We start from the raw sequence: 12,148 nt of genomic DNA on the forward strand, positions 1-12,148 counted from the left end.
GACCAGTTGATAGCAGTGAGCTAGCATTGCCGGTCACATACACAGCGCTGTGCAAAGTTACTATAGTAAAGTGAAAGATTTAGTGTAGGTTAGATCTGGTATATGTAAGGTGGGCCCCTAGAATTAAATTGCCTGGTGGGCCCAAGGTACCCCAGTCTGATACTGACTGTAGAGAAATACTAGACACACACAGCAGTACAGGACATGTAGTATCACACTATACTGTGGAGAGGAGATACTAGACACACACAGCAGTACAGGACATGTAGTATCACACTATACTGTAGAGAGGAGATACTACACACACACACACACACTACATGTCCTGTACTGCTGTGTGTGTGTGTGTGTGTGTGTGTGTGTAGTATCTCCTCTCTACAGTATAGTGTGATACTACATGTCCTGTACTGCTGTGTGTGTCTAGTATCTCCTCTCCACAGTATAGTGTGATACTACATGTCCTGTACAGCTGTGTATCACACTGTACTGTAGAAAGGAGATACTAGACACACACACAGCAGTACAGGGCATTAGTATCACACTGTACTGTAGAGAGGAGATACTAGACACACACAGCAGTACAGGACATGTAGTATCACACTGTACTGTAGAAAGGAGATACTAGACACACAGCAGTACAGGACATTTAGTATCACACTATACTGTAGAGAGGAGATACTAGACACACACAGCAGTACAGGACATGTAGTATCACACTGTACTATAGAGAGGAGATACTAGACACAGAGCAGTACAGGACATGCAGTATCACACTGTACTGTAGAGAGGAGATACTAGACACACAGCAGTACAGGGCATGTAGTATCACACTATACTGTAGAGAGCAGATACTACACACACACACACACACACACACACACACACACACAGCAGTACAGGACATAGTATCACACTGTACTGTAGAGAGGAGATACTAAACACAGAGCAGTACAGGACATTAGTATCACACTGTACTGTAGAGAGGAGATACTAGACACAGCAGTACAGGACATGTAGTATCACACTATACTGTAGAGAGGAGATACTAGACACACACAGCAGTACAGGACATGCAGTATCACACTGTACTGTAGAGAGGATATACTACACACACACACACACACACACACACACAGCAGTACAGGACATGCAGTATCACACTGTACTGTAGAGAGGATATACTAGACACAGAGCAGAGCAGTACAGGACATTAGTATCACACTGTACTGTAGAGAGGAGATACTAGATACACACAGCAGTACAGGACATGTAGTATCACACTGTACTGTAGAGAGGATATACTAGACACAGAGCAGAGCAGTACAGGACATTAGTATCACACTGTACTGTAGAGAGGAGATACTAGATACACACAGCAGTACAGGACATGTAGTATCACACTGTACTGTAGAGAGGATATACTAGACACAGAGCAGAGCAGTACAGGACATTAGTATCACACTGTACTGTAGAGAGGAGATACTAGACGCAGAGCAATACAGGACATGTAGTATCACACTGTACTGTAGAGAGGAGATACTAGACACAAACAGCAGTGCAGGACGTGTAGTATCACACTATACTGTAGAGAGGAGATACTAGACACACAGCAGTACAGGACATGTAGTATCACACTGTACTGTAGAGAGGAGATACTAGACACACACAGCAGTACAGGACATGTAGTATCACATTGTACTGTAGAGGCAATATTAGACAGCCTGCATTACACCAATACTGGCGGTTTACCAGTAAAATTGCCACTTTTATTGGTCGATCACCTAGTTATTCACATGTACTGCAGGTCTTCACTGAGTGTAGCATTGTATATTGAGTCTAGTCTCAACTTACAATGGTCTAGAAAGGACCATTGTATGTTGAAAATATTGTAACCTAAGGCCATTGTATGTTGAGGGAGCACTGTATAGGCTTAGATTATTATTTACAGTATGTTAACAAATGCACCATAGTACAATTAATGATTACCACAACTACCCTCATAAAGATATGTATGCAGACATGAATTGTAAGAAATTATGTTTATTGCTATACAGCCACATGACAGAACTATATAAAGATTCATTTACAGTAGTGAAGAATAACAGTAGTAACTCAGTAAAAAAAAATGGTGTACCACTTGAGTTTTATTAAGAATTACACTCTATAAAAATACTCCCAGAGCCTAAATCTACTTCCCAAAAGTACCCAACCATTACCTGAGAATTTGTATAAGAAAATCCCTTATCTATAGGCTTCAATAAAATGGACTGCAGCACAGCTGGTAAACATAGAAACCTCCTAAGTGAAATGTGTTCTGGTCTCAAACTGAAATGCATCAATGTAGGCCCGAATTGTACTTGTCTGGAGAAAACAAGGGAGTTCCATCAGTTTTACTTTGGTCTTAGGTAAAGCTTCTTGGTTAGCATGGACGCAAAGCAGGGGACTTGTTTTTTCCCGATTGCTTCCCGATCGAGACAGTTTTCCACTGAGCGCAGAGACACTTTCCTGTTCACCAGCGTCAGCAGTTCAGTAAATTCCAGCTCTTTTCCATACTTCTTAAGTGCCTCACACAGATCCTGGATATACCAGGACCCGTTTATAGTTTCCCTATGAGAATAGTACCCTGTAAAGATAAAAGAAGCAGAGGCAAAAATCATTAATAAAGAAAAATGAGAAAATGTGCAAAAAAGTGTTTTAACCCTTTCACGACCATGGGTCATTGATGCATCAATGCCCAGGTCGTTTTAGGACATCAGCTTATGGGATCATAATGATCCCATAAGCTGATGTCCCTATTTCTGCCCCCTCTCCTCTGTCACCGCTGTTACAATCATGTGACAGCAGCAGGGGAGAGAGGAGAGGGGGCAGATCTCACAGGCGCACGCCCCTCGCCCAGTGTTTCCTCCTCCCGCTGGCCTCCATAGCCAGGAAACCGGAAGCCTGAGGCTTCCAGTTTCCATAGCTACCATCGGGGCTCTGCGATCACTTCGCAGAGCCCCGATGGACAGCGGACAGAGAATTCTCCCTCTGTAGAGGAAGAATTCTCTCTCAGAAGCCCTATAGATGCTGCGGTCAACTCTCAGCACCGGAGCCCATAAAAACAAAAAGAAAACAGAATTTTAGAAATCTTAGCTAATTTATTGAGAAGGAAAAACTAAGACTTTGCAATGACATGAGTGTTCAGACCCTTCATACAGTACTTAAAGTGTCACTGTCATTTAAATTTTTTCTTTGCAGAAATCAATAGTACAGACGTTTTTAAGAAACTTTGTTATTATTATGGGTTTATTAGCCGAAAAATGCATTTTTATTATGAAAAAGCAGTTTGAAGCTCTCTCCCGTCTTCATGGTTTTCTATGGAGGGAGATGAGGCACCAAAACAGGACAACAAAGAGTTAATTTACAGCTACATCACCGGGCTATCTCCTCTGAGGTCAGCACTGACCTCTCTAACCTCTGAATACCAGCTTTCACACAGCTCCCACTGTGTAATCCTTTGTTCTCTGCTCTCTGCTGGTGACTAATCTCCTTCCTCCCCCTCCCCTCTCCATAGAACAAACAAGGCACGACTGATGTAAACCAGTTGAAATTTCCTGATAATAAGCAGTGAATGAGAGAGAGAAGAGAGGGGGGGGGGACCTGGGAAAAGTCTTTTTGAATGCAGATAATGGCAAATTTTCCTAATAAACCCAATTACAAAGTTTCCTAAAATCACCTGTACTATTGATTTCTGCAAAAAAAAACAACAAAACCTGACAGTGACTCTTTAACTGAAGCACCTTTGGCAGTAATTACAGCCTTCTATGGGTTGTCCGGCTGGCACCCCTTTTTGGCAATGCCCGGGGTGGGGGGTGGGTTTGAAAACAATTACATCCCCTTACCTCTCTAGCTCTAGCATTGCCACCCGCATTGTGCTGCTCCGGTCTCCAGACGCTCCTGGGGCTCTGAGACATGGAAGGGCCGCTCAGCCAGTCAGTGGCAGAGGCTGGACACCGTTACAGCCACTGAATGGCTGAGCAGGAGTGAACTTTGAGCACTTGATTAGTAGTTCTTGCTGAAGTTGGATGCAGCTCTAGGGAGTCCTAGAAAACATGAATACAGCTATAGGTCATGTTTTCCCGGACTCCCTAGAGCTGCACCCAACTTCAGCAGACACCGCTAATAAAATGCCGCACACTCTGGTTCTCATGGCATGCATGAAGTTCGCTCTACTGAGCAGGACTGTGACGTAACGCAGCCAGGTGGATGTAATATTTTTCATCCACCCCCTCCCTGGGCATTGCCAAAAAAGGGGCCTGGCCAGACAAACCCATTCAGTCTTCTCTACAAGAAGAGCAAAATCGATTGACTACTGAAAGTCCATGAAAGAAGGAAAAGTCAACAGGACACCAATGGAAACTAACGGCCCTTTTACTTGGCCCAAACTTACAGCAGCAAACAAGTGCCGATCAGCAAACTCAGTGGTAGTTTGCAGAGCCTTTACAAGACTCAATCAATCGTGCCATCGGGCCACATGAACAATTGATAGATTGTTTGTGTGGCCCATAAGCTCATTGTTATTGCATGCACATATCCTGTTTAGACAGGGAGACAATGTTTAGATTGTTGCACAAAAGATTCAATCAGCCAACGAACAAGTGTTTACTTGCGTTTACACGGAATGATTATCGTTAGAATTTTCGCAATAACGATTGCATTTGAGCGATAATCGGCTTATATAAACACAGCGAACGATCAAGCGATGAGTGGAAAATCATTCATTGTGATCTTTCAACATGATCTCAAATCGTAGTTGGTCGTTCACTAAAAATTTGCAGATCGCTTCGTGTAAACAGTCTTTCAAAGATTCACCCTGTGTTTGAGATGGGCTTAAGCGATCTGAAAAACGATCGCAACAACGATTCTTCTAACAAATTTTCTAACAAAACAGTTTATTTGTCTAAACGCTGATCGTTATAAAAACCAAATAGTTGCTTCAAAATCGTTAAACGATCAATTGGGCGAATTATCGCTCCATGTAAACGTAGCATTACATGGGCTAATTGTTGGTTAATCAGCCTGTTAATACATTTTTCAGCACATTAGCACTATGATAAAGAACAGCTGCACTAGAGGTGGAGCCACTTCCAGACCGGGCTTGTTACCCCTCCTATCTGAGATTTTCAGAATTTTTAATACATGTTCCTTTGGTTGTAGAAATCAAAAGTCTGTAAAAAGTTTTATCTGAGGGAGGTTAAAACATTAGGCAATAAAAAGTTAGGCAACCCCAAATTCTTGATAGGTTGTGAGACATGTAGGTGGATTTACAATGCAAATATTACAACCTTCTGCAACAGAATAGCACATAATGAAGTCAGCCCCGGCAGGCAGCGTATACACAGAAGCGGCATCTACTTCAGTAGTGTTTACATCGGAAACCTCCTCCCTGCTGTCTACACAGTCTGTAGGAATGACTGGTACATCATGCTGAGCACCCCGGCAGGCCTGAAGAATAAAACAACTCATGAAGTGACTTGACCAGTATATTTTCTGCAAATTATATAGTACATGTGGTAATAAGTCAAGAATAGAATATTTTTCAGATTATTACCATCCACAATATATTTTAAAGTGCATTCCCATCAGTTAATATGAGAAGGATAGACAATAACATTGCAATCTGTAGGGCTTCAACCATTGGAGAGATTGTCAGTCCAAAGATGGGGGTCTTTCCAGCCCCATTACAGTCCCTTATTGTAGTCAGAAATTTATGGCATATTCTAATAAATGGTAGATAGGGTGTTCTGTATCAATAAAGAACCCTATTGGTAAAGAAGGGGTTATTTAGTTAACTCTCCCCACACACACAACTACTCATGTGGCTGCAAACATGCTGGTACTAGTAGTGGTTGCCTGGAGCAGCTATCAGTAAAACAGTTGACTTAGGGGTCAGTGGGAAGCAGCAGTCATACACCATCCAGTGCCATTTGTAGGCAAGATGGTGGCGACACGTGTGATGACGAGGCTCTGGAGAGTTGAAGCGTTCACCGCTTGGGTTATGTCTGTCCACGCAGGATCTAGGCTGCTTGAACATCGGAGTAGGAGGGCACCGCAGCCTGACTCAGACTCATTCCCACGCATGCCGCTGGTGTATTCCTGGGCACCGGCTTAGCCTATGGGTCCTATTCCACGGCCCGATCAACGATGTAAATGAGCGGCGATCTGCTAGATCGGCGCTCGTTTACTGGGCCTATTCCACGGCCCATCGTTACCGATGTCCTTGCAGCCCTTGCAGCAGCAGTGATACATTACCTGTGCAGGCTTCTCCCCGTTGTCTTCATCCCCGGGTCCTGCACTCTCTATCTTCTGAATGGCCGGTCAGCGGCCTGTGATTGGCTGAGCGCTCCGTCAGCTGACCGGCCATTCAGAAGATAGAGAGCGCGGGACCCTGGGATGAAGACAGCGCAAAGAAGACTGGACAGGTAATGTATGCTGCTGCTGCTGTCAAATCGTCGGTCGCCTGCCGCGCACCGCTATTCAACCGTAGCGATGCACAGTGGGGGAACGATGATTTTAGGTCTGGCCCTAAATGAACGATCAGCCGATGACACGATCATCAGCTGATCGTTCTCTCTATTTCACCGAACGATAATCAACCGAATGGGGCCAAGTGGGCCGATTATCGTTACTGTGGAATAGGGCCCTATAGCACTGGAGGCGGGCCCATTCGCCCCCAGTGTGACCTTCTGCCCTCCCCTCTGTGGCATGGTTCCATTGTAACAGAGGGAAGGGGTTTTATCATACTGGGAGCGGGCCCATCTCCAGTGCTTTGGGCCAGTGACCAGGAACAGATCAGCGCCATGCGCAGGAACTGGGCCACGGTTCAAAAAAACCCAAAAAAGACTGCCCCACCGACATCCCCAAGCCAGTGCCAGTCTATTAAGGGAGAAGTCCAGCGAAAATTTTTATTTAAGTATTGTAATGTTATACAAATTACCAATATACACTTATTACAGGAAATGCTTATAAAGAGCTTTTTTCCCTGCACTTACTACTGCATCAAGGCTTCACTTCCTGGATAACATGGTGATGTCACGACCCGACTCCCAGAGCTGTGCAGGCTGTGGCTGCTGGAGAGGATGATGGCAGGGGGGCACTGAGGGACACAGGGCACTGGAGGGACACTGAGCATCCCCCTGCCATCATCCTCTCCAGCAGCCACAGCCCACACAGCTCTAGAAGTCGGGTCGTGACATCACTATGTTATCCAGGAAGTGACATCACCATGTTATCCAGGAAGTGACATCCCCATGTTATCCAGGAAGTGACGTCACCATGTTATCCAGGAAGTGAAGCCTTGATGCAGTAGTAAGTACAGGGAAATAAGCACTTTATGTGCATTTTCCGTGATAAGTGTATATTTGTGATTTGTATAACTTTTGGGGGACAATAGAATACTTTAATAAAAAATTTTGCTGGACTTCTCCTTTAATGTAAAAACCTTAAAGCAATGTATCTGCTGGTACATTCGTTTTACTTTCCCCTGCAGAAGTGTATGAGTCACATATCACTTTTTCTGGGAGTTCTCGTCTCCCATGCCATCCTCTGACACAGGAAGAGAATATTTCATGAGTACATGTTGACATTTTACTGGGAGAGGGAAGCTGCACAGAGGGAAATAGGAAAAGGTAAAGAGGCCAGCTGGGATTTGTAGTCACACTGCAATTGTAGAAGAAACTTCTTAGGAGTCTGTATAAATCACTGAGAAAAATTGACACACAATCCCCATTCAATGTTTACCTGGATTATGAAAATCTTGGGTTTTCCCACTAAACTCTGGCAGTTGTCTCCTTTGAATAAATAGGTCAGTCTTTGAATTTCAATTTTTGCATCGTAAGCAAAAACATGATTATCTTCTCCATGGCTCAGAAACACACAGAGGAAGCAGTCAGCATCATTGTGATCACTTGTGGCAGCTGGGAAGGTCATATGAAGCAAAGTCATAGTTAGAGACCAACAGAATTGAACCAAAAAGACAAAAAGAATCAAAAAGTTAAACTTTCCATATTTTTTATACCATCAAGAACATCTCTATTTACCTTTTACACCATCACCGAAATATTGGTCTGGTTGCAGTTACGTAACCTATGCACAATAACCACACGGGTTGGACCAGCAAGCAACAGAATTACCTAGTACCACCTATAATCTTGTCCCTAATGCCCTATGAGGAGCTATATAAAAGCTTCCATATCCAATAATCTGATGATCAATGATCAGTTCAAATGGTGAAAATCAGGAGAGCCTTTAGATACTGCGGTCACGTGACCGAGGGACCTCATGGACAATGCATTTTCTCACGTGCTGCAACAAGGTTTGTATTTTTGTATAAGGTCGCATTCACACGCTTCATGAATCACGGAAGCTGCGGACTGCAAAAAAGGGGCCCAGGAACTCCCGGCATCATGTCTCATTATGATGCCGGGAACTTCGAACCTTTTCAAATCTTCCCTCTACTGTATTGACAGAGCTGAGTGGCTGTGATACATGATGCCCAAAGTTCCTGATTCGAGACCGCTGCTTCACGGTCTGTAGCTTCTTTGATTCGCGGAGCATGTAAATGGTGCCTAAGTAAGAACATGAAACACCTATGGGACACTAGGTTTCTGCCTCCAGGAGTAAGAAAAGAAATATTTTACATTTGAGCATTTCTTTAACTTAAAATAGAAAAAAATTAGAATTTTAAATTTGAAAAAAAAATGTAAAACATAAACGCTATTTACCTTCATGGACCTTGTCAAGAATTTCCACAGCTTTTAGGTTGTTATAGCATTTCACTTCAAACCCAAGGTCTGTTAACCTGAAGAGGAGTAAACAGGATGTATGTTATTTGGAAACAATTAAAGGGACTCTGTCAGTAGGTTTCTGCCGCCCTATCTCAGGGTAGCATAAACTAGTGACAGAGAAGCTGAACAGAATGATGTATCACTTACTGTATTTTCTGGCATACAGTATAAGATGCCTTTTTTTTTGCGTAAATCTGTGTTTATTATGTTTTCAGAGAAAATACAGAAACAAGGAAAACAGGGAGGCTAATCCCTGAATAAGATCACACAATAACAAAGCTATAGGTGCATCTAACAGGGGTTCTATCAGAACCACACAGGCAAAGTAAAACAGTACAAATTGAAGGTCAATAGTGTGGAAAAAGGCAATAAAGGTCAAACAAGACATTAGGAGGATAACAGCCTGTGATGCCCTAAGAGTGCGAGGCTTCGAAGCCTCTAATAATCATAAGACAACATTTTAACCCTTAAAAATCTTCTTAGAAGTCGGGGGTCGTCTTATACGTCGGGTATGGGCGGCCTATGTGTGTGGGGGGGAGGGCTCGGGGGCTCAAAAATGGATGCATCCACACTGTTTGGGGCGACCACTATAAAAAACAAACAAACAATTAACTCACCTGTGACACGTTACAGCGCTGCGCTTCTTCTGTCCTGTTCCTGGTGCAGGCAGTGTAATGTACACTGCCTGTGCCGGAGATCCCTGAAGCTCTCCCGAGCAGCTAAGCATCTCATCGGACAAGCTCGGAGACGCTCAGCTGCCAGGAGAGCTTCGGGAGAATGACGGAGGTGCCGAAAGTTACCGAAGCCTCTGTCTTTTGACATGACATGACATTTGCAATAAGAGTGCCCATGTAAATCTTAGCATCTTACAATCTCAGTATATGCACATTAAAGTAAATAATTTCAATCACAATTTAGTTTGGTTGTAATGAAAAGAAAAATAGAAGAGGCCTTTGGATAGGGTAAAAGTTAATTTTTCCCGGAATACCTCTTTAATCCCCAAAATGCACATGTGGTGTCCCACCATGGGTGTTCCTAGTCTTTACACCCCTCGCAAAAGCGCAATACAAGGATTACTTAAGTTTTACCACTAGATGTAGCTAGTATATGTACTGTATGCCTAAGTATTGCACAGCTGTAGCAGTTAAAGGGTTATTGTGTCTGTGATCTGTGCACCAATGAGAGCTCTTTCTCTTTTCTACCTATATCTATCCTTCTCTTTTCCTTGCACTCTCTTCTCACCCACTCACAGCACATGTTACATATGCTGTAGGAAGTTGTCACATGGGGAGAGGAAGTGTAGCCACACCTTTGGGAGTCTTAGTGTGGATTCTGTAGAAGAAGGACGCAAGCCAGAACATTCCCTACAGCGGTCAAGCTGGGCCCTGGCTTATGCCGGGTCCCCTGTTAGAGGACACACAACTAGTCAGTGTCCAGTGTAGTCTGAGGCGTGATGGTGAACAGACGCACATGGAAAGCAAGAGCACTCTGAGGACTGAGTACAGTCAGGCATCATACCAGCCCACGCCGAGAACCATTCTAAAAGTGCAGGACAGTATCCTGAAGAAATAGGGACTGATGTTTATTGAGTATGTAGTATTCTAGCAACTTTGCATGGGTGTCACCAAGAAACCTTGGCCACTCTGCTCATCCCAGGTAACAAGGTCTGGGGCTTGTGTCACCCTCTAGGACGGGTCGCCCGACACTGGTTGGCAATAGTTGGTGCAAAGACCAAAGGAGTCAAAACACGGGCACAAGTTTTCTTTCTACTTTAAAGTATTTTATCTCTTTTATTTCTCAATTTCCGGCAGAGCACAGTACTACTTTGGGTTAGGACTCTCTCGACATGCTCCTTTCTACTTCTCTGAACTTCTTCTACCTCTCAGCACGCAACTCAGTCAGCACGGGTGTACTCTTTTTCAAGCTCTCAGCACAGATCTGGTTACTAAAGTCCAACGTATCTTATAAAGCCAAAAGCCTATTGTGTATCACTGTATCAAGTATTCCTGCAGTAAAGAAGAGTTTATTTACTGTAGTGGGACTCTTTGGGTCATCTCCCCTTTCAGTGGGTGGCGGTACCAATAGTCCGGGTGGGTCACGATTCCACTCTGGACCACTGTGATAGGCACCCAAGGGAACCCCAAATAGCTCGGCAGGTTACTGACCACAGGGGAAAGGGTATAGCCAGCCTCACTAAACTAAAAGCAGGTGTGCCACCATACCTGTGTGCCCAACCGGCACTGGCGTCACAACAGCATAACACCTGGCTGAGCTATACCCTAACCAACCACTACTGTAGTCGAGTCACACTTCATCTCAGAAGTGACCGGTTGCGCCTCCCAGTGGGACATCACCACACACACAAGATCCTTTATTAGCCAGAGCTGATGATGTATGAACCAGTTATATTAATGTCATACTACTAGAGATGAGCGAACTGGGTTCGGGTTCGAGTCCATCCGAACCCGAACGATCGGCATTTGATTAGCTGGGGCTGCTGAACTTGGATAAAGCTCTACGGTTGTCTGGAAAACATGGATACAGCCAATGACTATATCCATGTTTTCCACATAGCCTTAGGGCTTTATCCAACTTCATCAGCCACCGCTAATCAAATGCCGAAAGTTCGGGTTCGGATGGACTCCAGCATGCTCCAGGTTCGCTCATCTCTACATACTACTTGTAGAATGTGTGAGCACTCAGTTATATACCTTCTCTGAAGATTATCTCTGTCAGTATTAGTGCCTCTTCTTTCTGGCAGTGTTAACTGCCAATAAAACCAGTCATGGTTAAAGATTAGAGCCAGGCCTCGTCTTGTGTGGTTCATCTTATATGCTGCAGCAGGGTCCAGGGCTTGAGACCTTCAAATATAACCACAATACAACAGAATAGTTTGGTTATATTGCACATGGGCTCTTATAAGACAGTCATACTCTACTGTGATAAAGCACATATCCATTTTATTAGATACTGCCTATTTCTCTGCCTATTTCTCTAGGGCTAGGTTATATGCACATGCTGTTTTTAAGATACAAAAATGGCCATTTTTCAGACCATGTAAATGCCGTGTCCATCTGTCTGGCCATTGGGAAATGTCCATCAGGCGCATACATCAGGGCATCGTAGATGTTTAGATCCAGCATACACATGCATGGAGCAAAGATATGTTGTTTTCTATATTTATACTTAAAGGGAAACTGACAGCTTGGATATGCATATATCTGTGCTGCCAGTTTCCCGTTGCATAGGTACCTTCGGTTTCCCTCTTGATCCTGCTTCTTTGGACTGACAGTGTCACAGAGGCGGGTTTGTGAAACGGTCTG

General features: G+C 43.9%; 1 protein-coding gene across 1 annotated transcript in view; it reads right to left on the minus strand.

Annotated features, from left to right (window-relative positions):
- Window positions 1-2,024: 2,024 nt before the first annotated feature.
- CASP6 (caspase 6) overlaps window positions 2,025-12,148 on the minus strand; it is a 38,335-nt gene continuing 28,211 nt past the window's right edge. Inside the window, exons 4-8 of the mRNA XM_069978505.1 lie at window positions 11,537-11,686; window positions 8,763-8,839; window positions 7,780-7,955; window positions 5,325-5,484; window positions 2,025-2,623 (exon numbers count right to left, since the gene is read on the minus strand). Of these exons, the coding sequence (XP_069834606.1) occupies window positions 2,391-2,623; window positions 5,325-5,484; window positions 7,780-7,955; window positions 8,763-8,839; window positions 11,537-11,686 (796 nt within the window). The 3' untranslated portion in view covers window positions 2,025-2,390. The remainder of the gene's footprint in view (window positions 2,624-5,324; window positions 5,485-7,779; window positions 7,956-8,762; window positions 8,840-11,536; window positions 11,687-12,148) is intronic.

This window comes from Dendropsophus ebraccatus, chromosome 7 (genome assembly GCF_027789765.1).
Source record: "Dendropsophus ebraccatus isolate aDenEbr1 chromosome 7, aDenEbr1.pat, whole genome shotgun sequence".
Lineage (NCBI taxonomy): Eukaryota > Metazoa > Chordata > Amphibia > Anura > Hylidae > Dendropsophus > Dendropsophus ebraccatus.